This window comes from Pomacea canaliculata, linkage group LG13 (genome assembly GCF_003073045.1).
Source record: "Pomacea canaliculata isolate SZHN2017 linkage group LG13, ASM307304v1, whole genome shotgun sequence".
Classification (NCBI taxonomy): domain Eukaryota; kingdom Metazoa; phylum Mollusca; class Gastropoda; order Architaenioglossa; family Ampullariidae; genus Pomacea; species Pomacea canaliculata.
This window is the reverse complement of record NC_037602.1, coordinates 8775964-8800786: the sequence shown is the minus strand read 5'-3', so window position 1 is coordinate 8800786 and position 24823 is coordinate 8775964. Positions and strand designations below refer to the sequence as shown.

The 24823-nt window shown below is 38.8% G+C and overlaps 2 protein-coding genes across 3 annotated transcripts in view; both read left to right on the top strand.

Moving 5' to 3' along the window:
* The first annotated feature begins 147 nt into the window (after positions 1–147).
* On the top strand, positions 148–18816 carry LOC112554115 (importin-11-like). Its single transcript, XM_025221718.1, has 24 exons — positions 148–285; positions 908–1008; positions 1668–1740; positions 2124–2327; positions 2783–2912; positions 3241–3348; positions 4310–4380; positions 5026–5119; positions 5441–5533; positions 6711–6866; positions 7156–7196; positions 7489–7627; positions 7853–7958; positions 8255–8418; positions 8678–8718; positions 8933–8998; positions 9356–9520; positions 10739–10931; positions 11389–11468; positions 11821–12000; positions 12594–12710; positions 13215–13336; positions 13598–13690; positions 14677–18816. The coding sequence occupies exons 1-24, from the start codon at positions 148–150 to the stop codon at positions 14915–14917; spliced, it is 2916 nt and encodes a 971-aa protein (XP_025077503.1). The 3' UTR covers positions 14918–18816.
* A 4411-nt stretch (positions 18817–23227) lies between these two features.
* Positions 23228–24823, top strand: part of LOC112553879 (GRAM domain-containing protein 2B-like) — a 69368-nt gene continuing 67772 nt past the window's right edge. Inside the window, exon 1 of one of the 2 annotated variants that reach the window (XM_025221353.1) lies at positions 23228–23350. The gene's annotated coding sequence lies outside the window, so the exon portion shown is untranslated. Of the gene's footprint in view, positions 23351–23967; positions 24466–24823 lie in introns of those variants that run through there. The other variant, XM_025221355.1, reaches the window with a different exon arrangement.

Genomic DNA, 24823 nt, shown 5'->3' with positions numbered 1-24823 from the left:
ACGCGGATTGTCAATATGGCCGCCTCCAGGGTTCTGGATGTTGCATTCTACGCCTGTTCTTATGCAAACATTTGTAAGGATCGACGGTGTTCTTATTTTTAACTGTCTTTGTAAATTATCATTAAATTGTTCAAATACTCCCCAACAATGGAGGTAGAGGCTGCAGAACCGATAGTTCTTGAAACTTTGTCTCATGCTTGTAGCCAAGATGCAAATGTCCTCAAACCAGCTGAACGGAAGCTTCAGAGCTGGGAAACTCAGCCTGGTTTTTATTCTGTTTTATCGGTAAGTGCCGCTTTTAGAAATAGAATATGATTTGCACTTTATCAGATAGTGAAAAATTGCCTTATCTGAAGTCGTATTATTGATTAAATAAAAATAACATTAACGGTGCTGTGAACCAACAATGCTGGATCTAAAATACCGAAGTAAAAACAAGTGCCTGTTAGCACAGATTGAGTTTACATTATTTTTTAAATCTCATTCCTTAAGGCTAAGTGATAGCATTGTACTAAATACTTAGCAATCTTCTTACAGGTGAAATATCTGGTAGACACAATTCGTGGATGTGGAAAGTTTCTGTGGTTCAAAAGAAAAAGGGGACTAATATTTTAATGATGTAGCAAATGCTAATAACTGGATAATCACTATTGTAAAAAAGTTCAATCATATCTGTAGTGTAAATGTATTCATATATACAGGTGTGTATAAATATGTGTATAAAGGTTTTTTTGTGGAAAGGATTTTTTTCATAAGTCCTAGATCTACATTACTATGGCAGTGGTATTTGCTAATTTCCTTTTGATCATGGAAATGTTAGTAGTAGACATTTTCAACAAGATATTATGAATGTAAGTTATGGAGTGAAAGAACATCCAATCTTTATGATTATTTGCATTTCTTTTAGTCCATTTTCTGCAATTATGAGGTGGATGCAAATATTCGGTGGCTGGCAGTTTTGTACTGTAAGAATGGTGTGGACAGATATTGGAGAAAAACAGCCCCACAGTAAGTTGTGAGATTTACATCATATAGCATTCTAGCTTCGGATGTTATTTCATTTCTTATAGGCACTTCATTCATTTCTATTATGTTACAAACATTTCTTATTGATTGGTGTGTATGTGCATCAGTAGGAGGCCACCTTTCGTATAATATCTCCTGACTTCAGCTGTTATTTTCCTGCAACTTATTATCTTTTTCTGTAGAATATTTACTTATCGTATCTAAAATGTTTTGTAGTATTACCTGAAAATGGGCCAGACAGAAATAACACAAAGTTCCCTGCTAATTCCATCATTCATTTTTTTTATCATCACATTAGTATTTTGGGGAGTTTCATGTTTTCATTTTCTTATATATATATATATATTTTTTCTTTTAATGGTGTGGAGAGAGTTTTGTGATATGCCTTACTTTAAAATGTTTATATGTAATTTTGTTATCACTCAGACATTAAAAATCTAGACATAAGTTTCAGAACTTTAACAGTGGGCTTGGCATCAGAAACTTATTTTATCATATATCATTTTGGTCTGCATTGTACATTTATAACCAGTCCTACTTTTTATAAGCATCTGAACTAACTTGGTTTTTAACAAAGAATTGTAGTCTGGTGAATTTGTTTGTATTTTTATCCTCTTATATTTTTATTATGACTTTTACAGTGCCATAGCTGATGAAGAGAAGGCATGTATCAAATCACGTCTTATATCCAGTTTCAGAGAACCAGTTCCACAGGTGAGATTAAATTTTACAGTAATAGTTATAAATGTAAAAAAGGCAGAGAAAAGTAAATTGAGATATGAAAAAGTAAAAGTTTTGTTTTCTTATGCCAAACAACAAATATGGTTTCAAAAAGAATTTTCTTCCACTTTAAACAATACGCACCTATGAATTGCAGGCTATGCACCCATTAGTGAACAGAAATGCTCATAGAGACCATCTTCATTTTAGGTAGTCTACCTGAAAGAAATGTCTGCATTAAAGGAATATTAGAGATACTGATAAAAAAAATTGTTAGTATAATACTGATCCTCATCACCAAATGACTACAGTGGCTGTTTTTATAGATTTCATTTTATTATGTTTTGCTTCTGAAAAGAGTCCATTTTTCTTTTCAGATAGCCACACAAGTTGCTGTTTTGACTTCAAAGATAGCTCGGCTAGATTGTCCTCAGGACTGGAATGCACTTGTGCCAACCTTGCTGCAGGCAGTACGCTGCAATGACACACTCATTCAACAGAGAGCATTGCTAGTTCTGCATCATGTCACCAAAACACTGGCATCCAAACGTCTAGCTCCAGATAGAAAATTATTTGAAAGTGTGAGTGTTTGGTTTGTTATTTCCTTATTAGTCTTAAGTTGTTTTGTTATTGTTTTTGTTTTTTTGCAATTCCTCAGACTTACTCTTACATGGATGCAGTTTTTGTGGTTGCTGACATGTGCTATTCAAAAACCTATATCTTCAGCAAAGACAAATATGAGAAATTGGTGCTTAGTGCTGAGCCAGCATCTAAGGCTTTTTTCTTAAGGCAAAGCGGCAAACTCTATAAGCAGGTACTTTCTCTGTTCTGGCAAAAATTACTTGGCTATTGAATCACTGAACTGCCTAAGAGATAAAGATGTACTACGCTAATTAAGAGATTTTTTTTTAAAAGAAGAAATATGAGGAAAAAAAGATTTTATTGCTGTTTTCGATCAATGAACTTGCAATTTTTTAAAGCCACCTTTGATTAGATTTGTTTGAACATAACGTTTGATACATCGCATCTATTTCAGCTGACAAATGACATCTTTAGCTATGTTGCACATCTTTGGGAGGCACACTTGTCACAGTTTCTGCAGCTTGCTGCACAGCATGATGACAATATGGAGAGTGCACTAGAACAGTGTAGGCTGGTGTTGAAAGGTGAGCCAGTGACTTCAAACACCAACAGAGCCGCCTTTTTATTAAAATGTTTCTTTTTTAAAGGGCCTAAATGTCTGTTTAATTGTATTATGCAAATCATGATCTTTTTTCCACAACACACACAAAATACACACGTATAGTATTGCTAGATGGCTGGTGTCTTACTCATGAAACAGTGGTATACCAGCTCATCTATGCTAGCTGTGTATGGGAAGAAGAGAATGAATACAATGCAAGGGTTGTGGGAGGGGGTAATATGGGCATGGGCGTATCTTTAATATTTTACAAATACTGGAAAGTAGTAGCAATACAAAACTGTTCATTTCAGTGCTGCGGAAACTTCTGGTTCATGGGTTTCGAGATCCACAGAACAGTGAGGATGCTATGAAGTTTGTTGCTGGCCTGTTCACACAGCTAGATGCACTCCTTGACTGCAGTAAGTATTCAGGCTTTATGCTGATTACTTGGTTACAATATCTGCTTGACTTCTGTAGATTGTAAATATTGGTCTATTGAGTGCACCTGAATATAAGCAGCACCCATTAAATTTTTTTAAACTCTGCTTTTTTCACAAATAAGGTGCTCTGATTTATGAGTTGCAAATATATACAACTTGAAAATCTTCATCAGAGGCATTTTGTCTCATTTTCAGCATGATGATGTTGTGTTCTTCAATTATATGCGGCTTTAATTTTTAAAATGTAAACAGCTAACACTTTAACATGGAGCTCATCAAAAAATTAATCAAAATCTGAAAAGTCTGCAAACAAGCTGTATCGTTGTTTAAGCTGCAGGGCTAAAGCTGGGCGAAAAAGTCCTGGCATATAGTCTGCAATTTACGGCCTGTGTCATCACCTTTAGAGAGATTATAAAATTGGCAAAATGACACTATATGGTGTTCGTATTTTGGAATGTAAAAAGTTTTTATTGAACATTATGATTGCCCACCACCCCTTTCTTTCATGTGCTTAAAATACACAGTTCCTCTCTTCCTGCATTGTCATGTGACTTCGTACAGTTAATGATATAAAATTAGAACAACCAGTGATATAGGTAACGAGTCCTATGGTTTCGTGGTGACAGTCAATTGTGAGTGGCTTACTGTCTTTAGCACATGATTTTTGAAGGCTGAGGCCTGAGGCCATGAAGCCTCTACTTCTGCCAGCATTTACCTTCCTGATAAATCAGGTTAACCTCTGCTGGGAGAAGAGGGATAGCGTTCTACACAGGCCAGGACAAGCCTCAAACCAGTGACCTACTCTAAAGTCACTAAACTACCAGGTTTTAGTAATTTACCCTGTTAGCAGTGTAAAAATCTGATTTTGAACATTAAGAATTGAATTTGAATTATGATGCCTCTATTAATTATACTGTTTTACCTTTGACCTCTGTTACAGGGAGAAGCATGTGGGGAAACCACCAAATGCTGGAGAGGTGTGAGCGAGTCATCACCACCATGACAAAAGTGGTATGTGTCAAACCAGTGTTATTGTCAAAGAACCACATACTAAACTCCAGATGTTTAATCAGACTAATTAAATTAACAGCAGCCAACAATTTTTGTCATATCATTGAAATAATAAAATTAGTCACTAGCTTTTAGGTATCTCTTTTTTTTGCAACATTTTTAATAACAGAAATAAAGTGAATTGCAGTATCATGTAAGGTAAAGTATCTATTTTTTGTCAACCTGTTCACCAACCTTTTGAAGTATTTGGATGCACAGTTTTGAATTCCCTGCCTTTTAAGGCACAAGAATCTTCTATAAAAGCATCTTAAAGCTTATATTTTCATAAAAATACTTGACAGATTGACTCTTGCATGTGTGTGTGTGATTCTTTGTAAAGCTTGCTCATATGTCTGCGATAATAACTTTGTTATTATTAATTGTAGATTAATGAGCTGTTCTTTCATTTCAACCACATTGTTAATGATAAAAGGAAGATTCAATTTCAAAGTTTTAACCAACAGGTTATGAATCTAAAGTTAAAATTATATCAGAGTTGTAATGATATAATTATATCAATATTGTAATTAGATAATTTTAACTTCAGTTATTTAAGTTATTTCAAGTGACAGACCAGTTAACCATCCTCTTCCTCTTTGGTTGCAGCTTCTAGATTTGCTGGAAATGCACCCTATCTCATACGTTCGCTTCATTCAGACAACTCTGCAATTTGTGTTGACATACAACTTCACAACCAAAGGTACTTCAAGTGTAGATTTTATGTACATGACCTCAAGGAAACTTGTAGCACTAGAATGTTGCAGCTTTTGTGTCAATGCTGTCTGAAGGGTCTAAATTGCTCCTTTGCTTTCATGAAACTAGTAGACTTCACATCCCCTTAATAATACATTTTTGGAAAATAGATGATTGGTGTGATCATGTGGACTCTGTTAATCATGTGCATTTTAGGGAAAGGATCTTTGTGTTCTATAAATAGTCATTTTGTGTGCAGGCATAAAGGGAACATATATATATAAAGAAGTGCTATGCATTGCGATGGTGACTTGTCTGAATTTTCCAGGGCTTTTGTATGAGCGCTTCACAGTTAACTGCTTCAACCTCATGAAGGGCATTTTGTTCAGTGATGTTTACAAGCCAAGAAAAAACAACAAAGGTATCATAAGCTTATTTATTTTTCATATTTTGCCAGATGATAATTAGATGGCGATATCACCCTCTGTCTTCCTCAATTCCAGCTGCCCACTCCCTATTAGTCAGGGATGACCAATGAACTGAGAGAACACAAAATCAACTAACTCACCCACCTCCAGCCCCACCCACCATCCCTGCTTGGCAAGTGAGTACACAGTTGACCTGTTTGCAACTTGTCAGAACAAGCTTCTGACCTTCATGTCTCCAGTTTGCAGGGGATGCTATCTTAAGTGTCACCAACAAATGTGGTAGGCTTCTTTGGTGTGAAATCCCTAGTGCCCATTACAGTTAAGGGGTGCAAAGCTATGCTCTCCTATATCATCCGCCACTGGGGTCTGAGATGTAGGTGCCAGTTGACTTTTCTCTAACCTCCTGGCTGTTTATCCCGATCCCAGCTTGTAGTTTGCTCAGTTTCCCTCTTGTAATCTTGAATTGGTCCTCACTTTCATGAACTTCCCTACCTTGAGCCTTTGTCTTGAGCTTCCTTTAAGCTTCTTTCATAGAAGACCTGCTTCTTGATTACAGTTGCTTTATTGGCTTGAGTTTCAGAGATTCATGCCCTATCCTCACATGTCTACAGTTTCAGGCTAATGGCCCAGTCTCCTCCTCAGCCACCCAGGTTTTTTGGCCAACAATAGATTAACCTTGCTTGGTCCTCAGGAGGTTACTCTTCATCTGTTTCTGAAGAGGTTATTAGCCAGTCAGGAAGGTGAGGGGAGGTGGGCATTAGTGATTTTGTGTTTTCTCAGTTAATTGGTTATCCATGACCATTCGGGAGTGGCTGAAATTGAGGTAGCTAGAGGCTGATGTCTTCATTAAGTCATGTCATTGGTAAGTACTTAGAGAAAGAGATTTTACTGGTATAAATGGTATATTTGTCAAGTAACAACAGTGGAAAAAGAAATGGCACTTACTGTTATCCCAAGTTTTCATATTACAATCACACATATTTGTGTGAGGATCAGCTTATCTTATCAAGTTTTAGGGTATTCTAGAAATAGTACTTCTGTCTTCAATGTGTTGATGTTATCAAATACTGTAGTTCTATACCTTTGAGAAATGAGAGAGAGAAATACTTTCGTTTGACATTGCAGATATTGAGAGCAAAATGTAATCATTTGTCATTGTGAATGTTGCAGAGGACTGTAGCCCAGTGACCATGGAGGCCAGCAAGATTCTAAGGGAATTCTTCATTTTTGATACTTTGTCAGAAGTGTGTAGGCGCTTGGTGTCCCAATATTTTCTCCTGTCCACAGATGACCTTACAAGCTGGGAGGCTGACCCTGAGGGCTTCTGTATGTAGATTTCTTAGCTTGACATAATCTCTGTTGTGTGTATTTGTATATAAGCATTTCAGCAGTCAAGAGTATATACAGTTTTATGCAGTTTTTAGAGTCACATTTGCTTTGTCATCTTTTCATATTATGCAACTGATTTCTTGTTGTATGCTGTTGTTTGTTGAGCTGTCAGCGTCCTTGATGTTAATGTTAATATTTAGTTTTGTTGTCACCATGATCAGCAGTGTATCATCTATAGACCTTATGCTGGAAATGTGTTTATCGTATGATTTTGTTCTTCATTCAGGCCAAGAAGAAGGGGGAGACTCCTATCGTTATTCATTAAGAGTGAGTGTCATCTAATCACCATTAACTGAATCTTTCTTTGTCCTTAGTCTTTTCCTTTTGAATTTCTGCACACAAATAATCTCAGGCAGTTTGAAATGGCTTTCTAGGAATGGGGGAGAGGCAAGTATGGGGAGGGAGTTTAGAAACTATTTGCTGTCGTGATTCTTTTTCTGTTGTTTAATGCCTATATAAATAAATGTGTGTAAATATCCTGGTTAACATGGCCTAAGTGCAAACAAAAATTATATTTTGCTTTGTACATTTTACACTGACCTTTTTTTTTTTTTTCTAGCCATGCACAGAGACACTGTTTCTGACAATCTTCAAGGAGTTTCGTCTATCCTTGACACCAGTATTACTGGGGCTTGTGCAGGCCAACCAGGGTCCCTGTGACCCAGATGACATGGAAGCTGTTTTGAAGAAGGATGCAGGTTGGTTATTTTCATTTAAGTGACTAAAACAGATGTGAGAATAAGACCTCCTGTGATCCATTTTACCTGAAGTTTTGCTTACATTTAGCTTTTTTTAAAAAAAAAGTCCAAATAGAAATTTTTTCAATTTGTGTGTGTGTATAAAAATAAGAATAATTGCTGCTTGTAAGTTGGTCTTAAGTGTGTTTTACAGTCTTAAGAGAGAGATTTGCTTTGTTTGTTTAGTCTACAATGCCGTTGGTCTGGCCTCCTTTGACTTGTTTGATGAAATTGACTATGACTCATGGTTCACTTCGCACTTGTTACGGGAATTGCAGATCAAACATCCAAGGTAAGTAGTTAATTGTCACCAAATTGTGACAGAAATGTCCATCACAGACTAGGAGACAAGCAAATTTAGGTGTAGCATTGAAAATGAGGCTGATTCAAGCATTAGGCTTCAGTACTCAAGATGAGGATTTTTTTTTTTTTTCATATAGACCAGATCATGAAGAATGCTTTCTCATTATAACATAAAATGTTACTGTCAAGATGTGTGTTTGTTTGAAGTGTTGTTTTGTTCCTTTTCTAATTAATTTTTTCTCCTGCAATCCTGTATGACTGATTTTTATTCATGAATGCATACAGCTATCGGGTGATCAGGAAAAGAGTAGTGTGGCTGATGGGCCAATGGGTGGGAGTTAAAATGTCAGTCAGCCTCCGTCCAGCTCTGTATGAGGCAATCTTGTCCTTACTGCACAAGGACGAGGACTTGGCTGTGCGACTGGAAGCAGCACATACTCTAAAGACTGATATCCTTTTGCAGTTGTTTTGGAGACATATAACTCTTATCTTTCAAACTTTAAGTTAGGGTGGAAGCTGTTATTAAATATCAGAAATGTATAATAAATCGTTTATTTTAAAAACAAAATAATAAATCTTGACCAGAAAAAATTTTGAGAGTGTGTTTGCAGGGGTGTGGATGGAAGGGGGAATGAATAAACCAGTGTGAGAATAAAAGGAAAATTAAACTATTTTTGCATTTAATGCATTACTTCTTAACAATCTTACCAGTCGATGATTTTGAATTCAGCACAGAGCAGCTTCTTCCTGTAAGTATTTCTGATGCTGTCTTAATCAATTATGGAACTGAAGCTTCCAATTTAGGAAGCATCAACAAAGTGTGAGCAGGACAAAAATAAGAAATATGCATTTAAGATATTTTTAGGTGTTGTAATAATGTGCAGGTTGAGCAGATAATCTCAAAAAAATGTAGCAGAAGGCGTTGGAAGCGCAGTTGACTTTGATTTTTCATTTTGTTTGTAGTATATGGACACACTCTTCTCTTTGCTGTTTAACCTACTGAAAGAGGTTCGAGAATGTGACACAAAGGTAAGATTGTTATTTAGGAGAACTGATTTAAAGGAGTACAATATTTGCTGCAGAAAGTGTCAGATTTTGGTTTAGTTGGATGATGGCACATCGCATAGGTGAAATAAGAGGATTTGTAGTGAGATGAAAGTGTCAAGAAGTCCCAATATTCATCTGTTAAATGTGCAGCTATTTCAGTTACTGCCTAATTGGTGCAATCAAAACATTGTCATCATTTAATTCTTTCCTTCAGTCACAGTATCACCACATTTGTTCATAAATAGTCATTATCAACATTAAGAGAACTTAGACTGATTACTGTATGCATAGATTAAAAAAAAATATTGGCATTGTCCTCTGCTTCTGTTTTGTCTCAAGATGCATGTCCTTCATGTCCTGTCATTTGTGATTGAGCGTGTTGGGCCGGGCATCCGGCCATACACAGCAGCCCTGGTGCAGTACTTGCCTATGCTGTGGCAGGAGTCCACGGAACACAACATGTTGCGGTGTGCCATCCTGACAACACTTATTCACCTTGTACAGGTAGATGCGACTGTGTTTATTTTATGCTCTATTTACATTTTGGTTTGTTTCTTCTTTGATGTTACTTGATGACATGATCATATGAGGCATTATACTTCATTGGTTTCTAACCATTGGAAGTTGACTTACACCTGGCATGCTATGGTGCTTTTCTGTTCATGTGAGCAACAGCTTTCAGGAAGAAAGGTAGCAGTATATGCCAATATAATAATAAGCCAATTTTTTTTCAACTTTCTCAAACTAATTACTTGGGGAAGTCAGTAAGACATTATTGTCTTGTTATCTGGCTTAAGGAAGGAGAAAGAGTGTGCTTGGATGTCATTATTTACATTAATTAACTGGTCGTTACAATTATATTTCTTCTTCATACTGTGCCAGAGTACATTCTATGCAGAGTTCACCCTACTAGTTACCCAATTCCAGCAGTCCATTTCCAGTTGTTATAGTTGATCACTGAACAGCTAGCACACAAACTTAACCAACTTACCCCACATTCCTCCTTATCTAGCCATCTCTCCAGCTTTTTGCCTGGCTTTGACTGCATAGGTTGTATGTTTGCTACCTTGCTTGCTGTACACTGGTTTTGTGGCTTTAGTCGGGTTAATTTTCCTTGGGTCACACTCAGGCTGCTGGTCCATGACCTTGCCTGGTGCCTTCTTGCCTTGCCAGTGTTTTATTCTCCAACCCTCACAGAGACAGCCTGCTACACTCCCTGGTGTTGTGCATGCACTTAGCCCTTCAAAAGAAACAAATTTTACCACCAAAAGTTATATTTTTAAAAACATTTTCTGCATGTTGATTGTAATAGAAATGTATATCATAAAATCTCAGGTTGGCACAGGATATTCTACTTGCTAATTTATTATGCCTATTTAAACTGTCACTAGGCTGCCAGACAGCTCTTTGTGTCCATAAGCATGTTGGTGTGTGTTTGCGAATCATGGAGCTGGTCTTGAGTATATGCATGCACATGCAGGCTCATGGCAGCCATGTGTGATGGGCGGATGTTGGAGGAGGGCAAATGTGCATGTAAGGAAGGTGAGAGAGATTATATGATTGTGCATGGGAATATTATGCTTGTAAGTTCCTCAGCCACGCTGTTCGCTTCTGTCTTAAAAATTAAACGTAAACAAACTCATGCTGAAAGTGTGCAGTCACTGCATGACTGTCATTGTTAAACAGTTGGGTTTGAACCTGCCTGGTGAATCCTTTGTGCAGGGCTATGGGCCAGAGTCAACACAACTGTACGACTTCATCCTGCCGGTGATTGACATCAGCACAGATGTCAAGCAGGACCAGCATGTGTACCTGCTGGAGGATGGACTGGAACTCTGGCACACTACACTTCTCAACGCTCCATCCTCATCCCCAGACCTACTTAAACTTTTTAACAACATGCCTCCATTACTGCGTAATGTCAGCTTTTGACACTGCATATTTACGTATAAATAACTTGTTTATTGATTGAAAAATAAGGTATCATTTAACATAGTCCACAAAAATATGCATCTCCACCCCCATACAGTGTTAGTATTCCATAAAACACCAATTCATAGGTTAAGTGTTAACCTCATAAGTGCGGAAGTCTGCCAAGGGCAAAAGGAGCATGTAAAATGCTTAGTTCTGTACTTAAGGGAGGGGGCAAATCTGCATCTGAAAGTGCCAGTAATTAGAAATATCAGAAGTATTTTCACCTGTACTCACCCATTAACAAATCTACATTTCAATGAAAGCAGGTGTATCAGGATTCAGTTTACTCATGCTTTAAAAAAAATGCTGTAAAACCTTCAAGTGTTTGTTACCATATACCAAACTCAGACTGTCAGAGTAAAGAGTTTGCTCTAAAATGTGAAATCATTTGTTGCCAGAACTGGGAACAGAGAACCTACGCTTGTGTCTCAAGATCATGCAAAGCTACATTCTCCTAGGATCCAGAGACTTCATGCAGGTCTGCAGTTTTTATAGCATGTTACGGAATTTATAGATAAATTTTTGTGTAATCCCTTTTTTTAAATCATGAGTGATTTGCCTTATCTGTTTTCATTACTTGGTGTGTTCTTGCAGCAGTGTGTTCTAAAGCAAGTAGAAAAAAAATACAAACTGCAGAGGTTGCATCTCTGTGTTGGTATTAAGTACTGTTCTTCTGCAGATGCCATGTTCTGGCCAGTGAGATTTTATATCATATCAAGTGTGGCCCTTGGGCAAGAAAAGGTTGGGCACCACTTTTTCTTGGAATGCTTTTTTGGTATCTTCACAGCATCATTTTCTTAATCTGTCTTTTTCTCCTTTATTTATTGCAGCTTTACTCAAATGTGATGACATCAACCCTGGCTAACCTAATGACTGACTTGCGGACAGAAGGCATGATGATGGTGTTGCGAGTCATGGAACTGGTCTTGAAGGCTTTCCCTACTGAGGGACCTCATGTCTTCATGTCTATGCTGCCATCCATCTTGCAGTCTGTTTTAGAGGATGAGGAGGTAGGGAACTCTTCTGTCCTTTAAATAAACAATTACATTTAGCATCCTTGGATATAACTGTTTAATTTACAGTGTGCGGATGTGATTATTTACATTGACTACTAGTGTACTCTGGCATAATTTGTGATGTACACAAGCAAGAAAGGTCAACATACACCAGTTTCTCAGGAGACATTGAAGGATCCTCTCTGTGTGTGTTGTGGGAAGGGGTGTGCATGTATGTGTGAATGTAAGCAATAGTAATATATCATTTTAATATAAAATCATTTAGGACTATATAAGAAATATATATGTTCACAAATCTGCTATGACTTGATTTATTGGATCTGAAAGCCATGATATGATAAATGATATACAGCAGGGACATGATGCTTTGAATGAGTTAATATTTTGCATTTAGAATCATGTATACTCTTATTATTCCCATTCCTCACCACTTTCTTTTTCGATCTGAACCTCACCTTGCTTCTGTCATCACATGTTACATATTTAGCTGCATCTTTGTTCCTGGTGTTAGAAACATTTTACAGCATCACACCATAGTCCTTACCATGAGTTGATCTAGTGACCTGTGACCCAGTCTTTCCTTTCAGCATGAAAGCTGTATGCTGCTGGCTATGCATCTGGCCCTCTTCGCCCGCATCCTGCTTCAGAACCAGGAAGTCCTGTGGTCTGTCATACAGCATGTATCTCTCAAAGCTGGCATTGATGTAAGTACTTTTTTGCTGGTCTTTTGGCAAAGTAGCATGCATCAAGTGTTTAATAGATTATAGAGGTAACATAGATCAGTAAACTGAAATAGTTCTTTGGGTTTTGCAATAACGTCATTCCCATGTGTAGTCAGCAGACATCAGTACCTAGTTTTCTGTGCTTGATGTAACCTATAGAGAGTAAAAGGGTTCATGAATATTTTGGTTTGTATGTGTAAGAATGTGTCTTCTGAACCTTAAATCTACTGGCTTAGAGATACAGTATTTAGGAGGCTTTTTTTTTTTTTTGGTCAGGGTTGGGTATTGTTTCAAGATTTTGTGCATTCTTTGAATTATATAAATTTGTCATTTCATTACATCACTTGAACTTAATTTGTGTAAATATTCTTCTTCCCATGTTTCAATATGCATAAATATTTGTTTCATTCTTTATAAAAATATGTGGTCCCGATGGGAGCTATTACAGTTGCTTTAAAAACCTTGTAATGTTTGTTTTGTTGACAGAGCTGGCTGCTTCTTGGTCAGCTTCTTGATGTTTGGACAGACCGGATGGACATCATCACACAGCCTGAGCGACGCAAGATCTGTGGCTTGGCACTTGCATCCCTTCTCACGTTCAATAACAGGTAGCATCCTTCATTTAACATTAGGTTTACTATTGGACTTAGTGGACAAACATTGTAAAAGCACCAGTAGATGACTTGAGGGCACACAATGCTCAAATACCTGCAACATATATAAACTTAGAATGACAGTTCTTCATGGAGGAGGATATAGCAGTTCCTTTCATTCTAATTTGGAAGAGTATTGCTACTGTACTGTTTTCCTGTTTAATGCAGTACAGCATTAGTATATCATTTATCGGAGTTTATGGGTGTGTTTTCCAGCGTGATAACGGACAGGTTTGGAGCGATCGTCAACTCTATAGTGCAAGTCCTGCATGACGTTTGCAGGGGAGACGAAAGTGGTGGCCAAGCAGAGTGAGTTATATCCCCTTTTTAAAATGCTAGATTGTGACCTATATACTTTCGCCGAGAAGTCGCGGCTTTAAGGGTCTAGAATGAAAATATGTTGCTTATGTTTAGCAAAAGATATTTCCCAGGATTTCTAATAGAATTTGTAGTCACACATAGGATCGAGAGAGAAAATTGATATTGTGCTCTGCCCAAAAAATATAAAGCAATGAAAGGGCAGTGCACAGCAACAGTTACACCTAGTTGAAAGACACGTTTTGAATTGCTTCCACTCCCAAGTTGAGATTTCAAAAATATTATTGACTGATGTACGCACAACACAAATGAGAATGATAAGGAAGAATAATTTGCAATTGAAAACAGAATATTGTGGTGTGACATTCCTCCTCCATCCTTCCTACCATTTTTAATAGCTATAGTCTTGAGTGAAGGTGTATTGCTAATAAACACAGGAAATAATAATAGTAATCTGTGTGTTCATAACCTGCATGCCCATTTCATTGTGAGGTACTTGCGCAGACTGGTCTCATTAACATTAATTGTCCCAACAGTGCTTATCAGATTTGTATAATGCCAGTAACTTTTGATTTATGAGGTGTGCTGTCTGTGAGATGTGAGTCCTTTCAAAGTCAATGATGGTGCTGGATGAAGGACTTTGGCTGCTTCCATGTGGTGCTGCTGAAAAATGTTTTAGATGTCCTAGCTGTTGAAAAAAATCATGACTGCGAGATCCAAAAGTTTGAGGAGAAGCATTTCAGAGTATTTATCCACAGAACTTGGCCAGTCTTTTGCCTTGCCATGCCCTTTAAACTGGTTTTCCTATAGCTTCTCAGACTAGCTCCATCCAACTTTATTGACTCTTTATTGACTGGCTTAGCAGAGACCAATTAAAAACACAACCACTATAAAACTCCTCTGTCTTTCACTACCTGTGACAGCTCAGACAGCTTGATAGAAACATGTCAATTTACTGCTCTCGTTCTCTATGTCAGCTGCCTGGTGATTAGTGACACAGACAGCTACTCAAAGGAAGAAACTGATGAGGACACCCCCCATGACAGACGCAAGCGGCAGCTGTGGCGACAGGATCCTGTGCACACAGTTTCCCTGCAAGAATACCTGGTCTCCCAAATGAACCAGTGCCAGCAGCTCCATGGTCAGGTCAACTTCACCAGGCTGATGGGCCAAGTGGATTCTGAAGTCATCCTGCAATTGAAGGCATTTTGCCAGTGAAGTTTCACACACCTGGGCAGTGAAAGACAATGAGTGTTCTTGTGAACTACATACAAGAAGAGCCAGTGACACATTTTTCTTCGGACATTTAACTATCCCAGTGCTGCACTGGTCTGCAAACAATGGGAATACAAGCATATTGGGAAATGAGAAACAGATAAAGATCGAATTTTTGTGTAATGATCTGTACATCTGTGGGTGCTTCGTGTTAAGAGCTTTAGTTTTCTTTCTTCTGACCTTATTAAGTCCCACTCCCAGAAGAAAAAAACATGGGGCATTATTTAGCATAACCTTGATTTAGCAATCTTTTTCTTAACTTTATCAGGTAAACCCTGATAACCTGATAACCCTGATGCATGATTTGATTATATTGCCTTCACACTATTAATTTTACTTCCTTCATCCCAAAAGTTCAGAGCAAAATTGTAACACTCGCAGACCTCTTCCTTATTTTATCTTTCATGTCATTCCAGCTGAAGTTAAAATCCATCCAGAATATTTCATCTGGCATTGGCCCAGTGAGCCCACCCTTTTTCCGGTGTGGGAGTGTGTTTTTATTTTATATTTTTGTAATTTATTGATTTTTATTTTTACTGGAGGCACTTTCTCTACTACATAAATTAAGGTGAGGTCATTAGGACAGGCTCAGGGTCATTGGGCAGCAGATGGATGTGAGGAAGTATTCGGCTGTGTACGTCCCCAGCAACCCTATCCCACAACAACATGAAGACTGGGCAATGTGTTATGATTGAGAATTAAAGACAGTGGCAGTACTTGTTCATTTAGCAGACATAAAAATTAAGATTATCATTGATTTCCTAAGTTTGTACAAGGATTTAGTCCTAGAAATAGATTCTATAATTAGATTCAAACTTTTGTGAAACAAAAGGTGGAGGGGGGGGGGTGGTAGCCATTTATTGGTTCAGGGCATAATCTTTATGTTGTGGTATAGTATTATTATTATTTGTGCACAAGCACATGTAGTTTTTGTTGATGTTATGTCCACATTGATGAGTCATGAGAAAGGGAGTTCCTGGCATGATGATCTGCCTTATTGCCTAGAAGGTTGTGAATTTTGTTTCTTTTCTTTTTTTCTGCAAACTGTAAGTACTTTTGAAGATTTTTTTTTTTATCACGCCATGCTGATATCCAGTACTCCCTAAACATCTTACTGCATGTAAAGAGAAATGACAGATCATTTAGAGGACCTCTAAAAGCTGATTTTGAAAACTGTGCAACAAACCCTGTGATAGAGTGGTGAACCTCCAGGCTTAAATTCAAAAGTCAGAATTTATTGCACCTGCTTTGATCATGTGCATATTGCATATTGACTTAGATGGATCTTATAATGCTGGGACACATTCAAGCTAAGCTGGGTATTATCACAAACTTAAGCTAAGCTGGGTACTATCACAAACATAAGCTAAGCTGGGTACTATCACAAACATAAGCTTAACTGAGTGCTATCACAACGGAAAGCCCATGACATTTGGGTTCCTTTTAAACTTGTCTAAGTTTTCATTACCTAATGCAACATTATTGCTGATTCAAGAATTAGAAGCAAGGCCTTTCACTTTCACCTTAGCTGCTTTGTTCAACCGAGATTTGTCTGTCGTCTCTGCTGGTTGTCATGCTTACATTGTTGCTTCAAACTTCAAGATTCTCAAAATGGAGCAATCTTGCAGAAGAAGGATAACAGCAACAATCTCATCTTTGCTTCATGAACTGCTGCCTTTCGATGAATCATTTGATGTGTGATGAAGATTTGCTTTGAGAGAAAAAAAATTTTTTTCCATCAAAATGGCAAAATGTGCTGTAAAACAGAGGGTGAGGTTGTCGGGTGTTCTATGACACTAGTCTGTGGAGCATGTCTGAGAATTTAGGCGAGGGTAAGCTGTGCTGGTTTTGTAGTGTACATGCAAGTAACCCATAGAAGTGAAGGATGGGGTGGAAGGGAGAGAAGGGATATCTCGTGCTTGCAGACTGCATCAAGACAGGCTCCCAAATGGAGAGGCAGTAGACCTAGTGCTGACTTGGCCAGTATACCCACGTGCTTATCTCAGAGTTCTTCCCTACTGTATGCACCAAGCACTATAAGTGGCAGTACTTGTGTGTTTTTCAGGGCATTTTACATTTTCCAGTAAGGACCCGTTCCATGCAAATAATTGTTTACATGTGGGTTAGTGGTGCATTTATGTGCAGGTTTGTAGTACCAGGATGTGGCACTCTCCATTTCCTGTGATAACCCATTGTCAGTGGCTGCACCTGGCGCTTGTTCCTCTGTGAAACTGTAGCATTACTGCTCAGACATTTCCTCCTCACATTTCTCCAAACTGTTGGAAACTGCCAGCATGTGTGGTTGTTTCAAATGATTTTTTTAGGAAGAAACTTGGATGTGTCTAAATTTAATTTACATAGATGAATATTATGAAGTGTAAAATATATCAGATATCTAGCTTGCCTGCATTTCTGCAGGTGAGCTGAAAGTGTGCTTCTATGTAATGTCCATGCACAAAGATTGTTTTTTAAAAAAGGTGTCCAGAAATGTCTTTTAGTTTCTTTAGGAGAAAATATGTTGTAAAAGTTAGACTTTTAACATAGAGAACTGTAAGCATCAAATCAAGTTAAGGGTCTGTAGCCAGAAAGTGCTATTAGCATCCAATCTTCAGGAGACTATCAAGGGATAGATCCATTTAACCCAGAGGGCAGATACATGTTCTGCATATCTTTTTTTTATTTTTTTTTTCATAGTTTACTAGACTGTATAACTTCCTGCTGTCCTGCAGTTTTAATAGCAAATTAAAAGTTTTATTTGTGGTTGGGGACAGAGATTTAGTCATGATGCTTTTTAATGCATAATTTTCACAAATCATATTTGAAGTAATTCACTATGTTGTCCATTTTAAAAAAAAAGCATCTTTCACGTTCATTTTTATCACATAATGAATGCCTCCAGCATCTAATTTCCAGACGACACACTTGACACTTGAATAGTCTATCTTCATTTCCAGAGGAAAGAAAAGCATAGGAGAGGAAAACCTGAGTTGAGCAGTGTGGAACACACAGCATGTTGTATGATGTCTAGTGTGGGAGCAGATACCATAGGTACATCAGACACGACAAAAATGTACAGCTCCTTGCTTCGAGCCTGAGAGTTGCTGCTGGGGATGAGCGACAGGAGGCTGTAGATGAAGTGGTAGTGCTTGGTGTAAGAGATGGCAGTACTGCAATGTGTGAGCCTGGCTCACAATAGGTAGGGACCTCTTGAGAGCTGAAAAAGTATGCCTGAGTACACAACAATGGTACATAATATTTATGCATATGGGATTGTCTTTAAAAAAAAAAAGAGAGCGGTGAGCGATAGGGTGAAGTGGAGAATGTCACCACCGTGTACAGTATGAGGAGAGCGACTCCTTCAGATCTGCATGAGTAGTATGTGATAAGTGTTGTAAGCAAAGTGTGTGGATAGACAGCAACACGTGCATCGTGAATGATAAGTGTGACACTACTACTTGGCTCCACACAGAACTTTTGTATGCTGCATGATTGTTGGTGTCACGCTTGTACTTTGGCTCTGCACAAAACTTTTGTATGCTGGATGATTGTTGGTGTCACGTTTGTGCTGTGGAAATGGCGCCGCACAGCAGAATATTGCATTCTGGATGATTGTGGATATAGTGTGGAGAGGACTGTGAATACAGAGGGCGATGTGTGCGATGGACTGAGAGTGTAACCTGCAGTGAACGCTACTTCTCTTCCGTCGTAGAGGGAAATAGAGACTGAACGTATGTGCATCAACGGTGTGCCTACTGGGAAACTGTCAGGCCCGTGATCCCCAGTGTGAAGAACAAGAGAACGGGATACACAATTGCACTGAATAAAGTTTTCCACTACGAGTACCTGTCTGTGTGTGTGTTTTTACATTTTTATCTCGATTTGTATTTTGTTCAATCGTTTCCTGACAGCTGTTGTGGAGTGGATTACGTTTGTAAACGTTCGTCAGACAAGTATCCGGGGTTTTTCTTAAAGACAGGTGGGCGGGTGAATAATTAAGACACGACTGAACTGCTGCAGAGCTCAGATTGCGTGACTTGCTAATTCCCTCGGCGTGACGTCATCCCATCGCTCAGGATGTTGATGTTTTCTAATCGTCAGAATTGTATGAGCGGTTGTTTACTTCTCAGGGCTTGGAATGCAGGAGCTGGTCTCGTTCGTCCCGTGCACATAACATAAAGATCGAACCAATCATACAGGGTTAGTCAAACTGACGTCAACACCAAGGCTTTTTTTCTAAGTATCATAATTTTGACTAACCTGTATATGGATTATTCCACCTAAGCAAAAATTGTTACTTAATTCTAATTGAAAATGTAATGGCGGGAAAACTTGAGAGACCAATGTTCCATGACCAGTCATATAGCAAGTTGTTGTCCTCAAGGTATGTTGTACACAGCAGCAGTGAACCAAAGGTGTGCACGGATATTCCACCGAAATTTTATTTGTGCGTCATCAGGTCGTGATCCTTTCCGGCTCCTGGCTTCGCGAAATGTATTTTGCTCAGTTCGATGAACAATGGGTCCTATAAATCCTGACCGCCTACTCGACAAGCTCCTGAGAGCTGACAACAATGCTGTTCACAAGGGAAGTCCCATCATTTCACTCTTCGGGATGTGAACTGGCTTCACATCGAATTCAACATCGGTTACTTCAACTCACACTTTCACACACGCACGCACATTTTCTCCATACATCAACTCCTGTGTAGCATTGCTTCTGGTCTTAAAATATTGTCATCTGAAATTACTACAACTAGCATTGGTAGTGTAAAGAATTACAAATTAAACCGTATATGTAAAAAATCTGTATATGAAGAAAACATTTTGTCACTTGGGCTCTTTCACCTGCCTGAGGTAAATAGCAAAGGATGATCTTGTCAACATCCTATTTTGGCATCAGTCTTGCGAAGACTTTTGCTTGGAGAGAGACAGAAGAATCCATGTGTGATGTAAAAGTAGATAATGTTTCTAAAATAGTACTTTTGTCCCGTTCGGAAGTAGAATGTATATGCAACCGTTGGTAAATTTTTTTGTTCTTGGGAACGTCAGCACGTGTTAACATCAGCTAGATCGTCAGCAGATAGCGGAAATGGGTGTGTAAACATCATGTTAAAATCTCTTTCCGTCCTTTCACAATAACCTGGAATGACTACGGCATTGAAGTACAGAAGGAATCGGACACCTCCCTCTCCTACCCTCCACCCCATTTTTTTTTTTTTTTCATTGAAAAGTTCAGACAAGATTTTAGTGCTACAATGGTTGAACTGTTTGAATAAATCTTGCCGTTGTTTAGAATAGCTCTTCGGCGATGAAGTTTCGTTTTAGAACGGAGCGTGCTGATATTGAACTGGGGGACTGAGTAAACAAGAGAGCAAAGAATGGGCCAACTTCATCCTTTGTTTGTCTTGCTGCACCTTTCGTTCGAATTTTTTTTTTTTTTTTATCTTTCGCTCTCTCTCTCGTTTTGTGAAGATTGAGATGGGACGATTTTTTTCCAAATCATTAGTACTTTGCTCAGTTTAGCATTTTGCCGAGTTTCTTTTGTACAGCTGCGAGTAGAGACTATGGAGCGATTGTGATAGAAGTTAAATGCTGTTGCCCTGTGTGTGAACCACTGAACAGTTTTTGTGAACACATAACTGCACAATCCATTCCTCTCCACCTCTCTCTCACCTAAATCATTTCCTGTTCAATTATTTTGGTATGTACAATCATTCCATCATATAATCATATCGACACGTGCAATCATTCCGCCTCATCGCCATGTAAATCGCTGCCATACATGAAAACAAAAACCTGGACAACCGATAAGTCATAGGAGCAATGAGCTGTAAGTGGCCCATCGTGTCTAGGCCATGGCAAAGCCCAATCGTTCCCGATAAACTATGTCTCCGATGGCTGCTGGGTGGTTAGAGAAAGGACGTTTCCAAGTTCAGGGACCGAGCAGAGTTCTAATCAGAAATGTGTTCTGAAGTTTGAGCGCACTCAGAACCTGCCTCAATGCTGCAAATATTTTGTCAAAACAAATTCCTGCTGTACTCATTTTGTTGAAGTGTTTGCATTTCTCATTCCTCTTTCATCAAAATTTGCCATCGGCGTGTGGAAATTTTTTTCCCATAAGGCTTACTGTCACGACGACCGCACTTCCTGCTGTTTGACAAAGCTGCATTAGCATCAGCAGCAAGTGTCGATGATGCCATCGATAAACAGAGAGGATTATGGGAAGAACTCCTGGCCTGAACTGAGCTCACTCTCTCCATTCTCCAGCCTTCATACCCGTCTTGCTTCTTTGTAATTGTCACTTGACCACGTTTTCCACACCCACCCCGATTTATTCTTCATCACGCCTCAGTGGCCAAGAAAATTATTTCATGCCTTAAAGATAATCATTGAATCGATGTACAATTAGAATTATTTTACTATTATTAAATATTTACTCATAAGTATAACTAGTAAACAATACTTGCAGCCTGTCACCTGTCCCATGATGCTGTGTGTGGTGCTGTGGTAGTTAAGTGCCAAATGGCACAGAAGCAGGACAATGGTGCCAGCCAAACGAGGACTGGTATGATTGGAATGGCAAACACCTGCACCCACGTAAAAGGAAATTACGAAAATAACCCTGCATCTAGCAATTTGTAAGCAGCGCAAATGAAGTGGGAGGACGTGTATAGAGAACAGGAAAACCTGAAAAAAAGAAAACATTTTTCTCCGTTTGCTGTTTCTATTCTTTCTTACAATGTAAAAAAAAAAACATTTAGACAATTGAGGAAAGGAAATTATTTACTAGCATCATTGCCTTATCTGGATTCGACTGTAAGTGGATAGAGATCGCTTCTGGAAATGCAGTTCATGCACGTGTGAAACTAGCAACACTTAATATTTCCATGAAACCTGCTTAAAGCAACATCAGTGAACGACTCTGTAACTGAAGACCTTAAGCTCGATTGTGAGAATTACAATACTTCACAACTGTCTCTTTGTGGCTGAAATGAGTTTTGAGGTTGGATTACAGGAAGAACTAATCTGACATATCGACGGTGGGCCTGTGAATAATGCCAACGAAATTTGCTGGCGAAGTGTGCTTCCATTTAAAGTGTGTCTGGAATGGCCATCCACACAGCACAGACACCATCTGTTGAGAACCCTGGAAGAGGGCGATAGGAATTTGCTCGCACTTACCGCTGCCAATAAACTTTCTATGGCGGTGGTTATGAAGCGAGAGTAAGTAACTTTCCCAGCCTCGTGGAAAAGATTCTTGTTTTCGTAGTTACAATCACTACTTAGTGTTTCTTTAGTCCAGGGAATCCTTGCTAATTGTTATAACCAGGGCTCCAGGGGCAAAACAACATCTGAGATGTCTGGACACCGATTTATAATTTCGGAAACAAGACACTTATCCTTGAGTTCCCCATGTTGCCCCATGGCATTAACTTACCTTCGCTTCATAACCATGGCCTCAGATGGGTTACGATGCTTACTGCTGATTGAGGTGCAAAGGCCGACATTTTTTCACAGATGGCACCGGAAAGAGGGACACAGAAAAAACGCTTAATTATACTTCTATTTCTACACATCCATTCTATGTTAAAATACATATCGAGTACAATCATCAAAGACGACTTGCAGTTTCCAGATGTTTCTGTAAATTCTCAATTACCTTAATTGCTTGTCTAAGTTCGCCGGAATTTGAAAGAACTTTGGCCAGTGAACCACTTCTTGTTCTGTCTCGGCCCCAGCCGTTCTTCTGCCAAAGCTGATTAACGACATCAAAGCTCATAAATAAATAAAATTATATCCCATGACAATAAATACAAGTAACTTAATTAAGCATTTTTAAATCCTGATTCTCTTACCTCGATAATGTATAGTCTACAAGAAAAGGTTTCTCCAAGATAATACTAACGGTCTGTCAGACATGTGAAATGAAGAGACGAGGATGGTGAAGATGGAAATAACAGAATGGAGATGACTGTAGAGTTAATACGGATTCAACAGACGAGAAAATTTTTACAGGAGTAAAATGACCTCATCTGTTGTTATCATCACAGAATAAACAACAGGATATTGTATTCCTCCTGAGTGCACCAAACCTGTCTGCCAAGAGCGGGAAGCATCAGCTCACAACACCAACCTCAGCCAGCCAGTCACACCAACGGTTTGTCTACCGAAGATAGTTGGGACTTGGCAAGAGTTCAAGAAGGTCAGGCAGGCTCCAAGATCAACTCTCTTGCCATTCAGTCTGAGTTCCCTTCTGGTTGCAAGGTTGCGGCGGACACTGGGTGAGTGCGCGAGCCCTGAGTGTGTGTCTGTCCTGACATCGGTTCTGGGAGGAAGACGGAGGAGCCAGAATGCAGTCAGAGGATGATGTGGTTAGGTAAGTATGGGAGGATTCCTTGCTAACAATACACCGGGTAGCAGGGTCTGGCTCTCATCAAGGTTTAGGGCGTTGTGTCTTATCTGTCAGGACAGCCAGGGCGGAAAAAAGGGAGCTGTGTTTGTTTAGGGGTTTGCTAGCAAGTTAGCTTGTAATAGCAGCTTATACATGATGGTGGTGGTGTAGTTGTACAAAGCTGGTGTAAGTACGGACTGTGTACAAGTTTCTGGGGGACTAGCGGTACAAAGTTGGTGTAAGTACTGATTATACTTTTTTGTATGTCTGTGGGTCTGTTTTGCTTTCCTCCCTCCATCAATACCCTTCCTAAGGATTTTTCACAAGCTCAAGGCAAACTAACCCTGACCTTATCCTCGAAACAATATCAGCAGTGTTTTCCAGACCACATCAGCAAAATAAATTAATTAGTAGCACGAACCTAAACAAGATGGGATGTAACTGTTCCAAATTTGCCAAATATATATATAAGACAATTGTTGTCTGTTTACGAATGCATGTGAGAACATGTATGTGTGTGTGCTTGCCTACGAGTGTCTCATCTCTGTGTCAGTGCGTGTGTATTGGCACAAGTTAGAGGCTGCTGGCTCGTAAACATCAACAATTTATCTTGGTGTACATGAGGGCATCTGTGTGTATCTGTGTTCTCGTTGTGAACAGCTGCGTAATTCAACCTACAGGACTGACCTTGTTCATTGTTTATTAAAGTTACTGGCGTAGGCTTTCTCTTGTCATACCTTTGTTTTGTTAGAAACCATACACACCTGCACAGAATGAACTGTACTACATTTAGTAAATCAGTCCTTCATGAGCCTACATCAGGGGTGGGCAAACTACGGTCTAAGGACCTCTTCGGACCGCCACGTCTGCCAAAATGTGAAGTGCACTTGTTTTACATATTTTTATTCGGCCTCGGTTAATTTTATCGAAAATTTAATTCATCAGTCTGTAACATTCTAACAGGACAAAATACAAAAACACGGATGACATGTCCGATGGAGTCGTTAGAGAGTATCGGGCTCCTGCCTCCAAAGGAAAGGATGGTTTTAAAATTTCATTGTGATCGAATTCACACAGCTTCATTTTACATCATAAATTCGGTAAGTGAAGGCCATTATTTACTCATTGTTTTGTCTTATCCATTATGACTAGGTTTGTTATGTAGTCACCTGGCCTGATTTTTTTTGTTTTTGTTTTTTTTTTTTTTTTTTTTTGTATTTTACCTGCACTCCACATAGCTGAGAATACTGAGACCGGCCCGCTAAAATAAAAATTTGCCTACCCCTTGTCGACATTGGCAAGGTGAAAATTTGCATAAAAGATGAGAGAGAGAAGTAAGGCAAGAATAATAGTACAAGACTTCTCTGGTTGAGTCACTTCAGACAAGGCATGGTACTTATACTTTGTTATGTTTACTATCCTGGTGGAAATTCATTGTTGGTACGGTAAAGTTAAAGC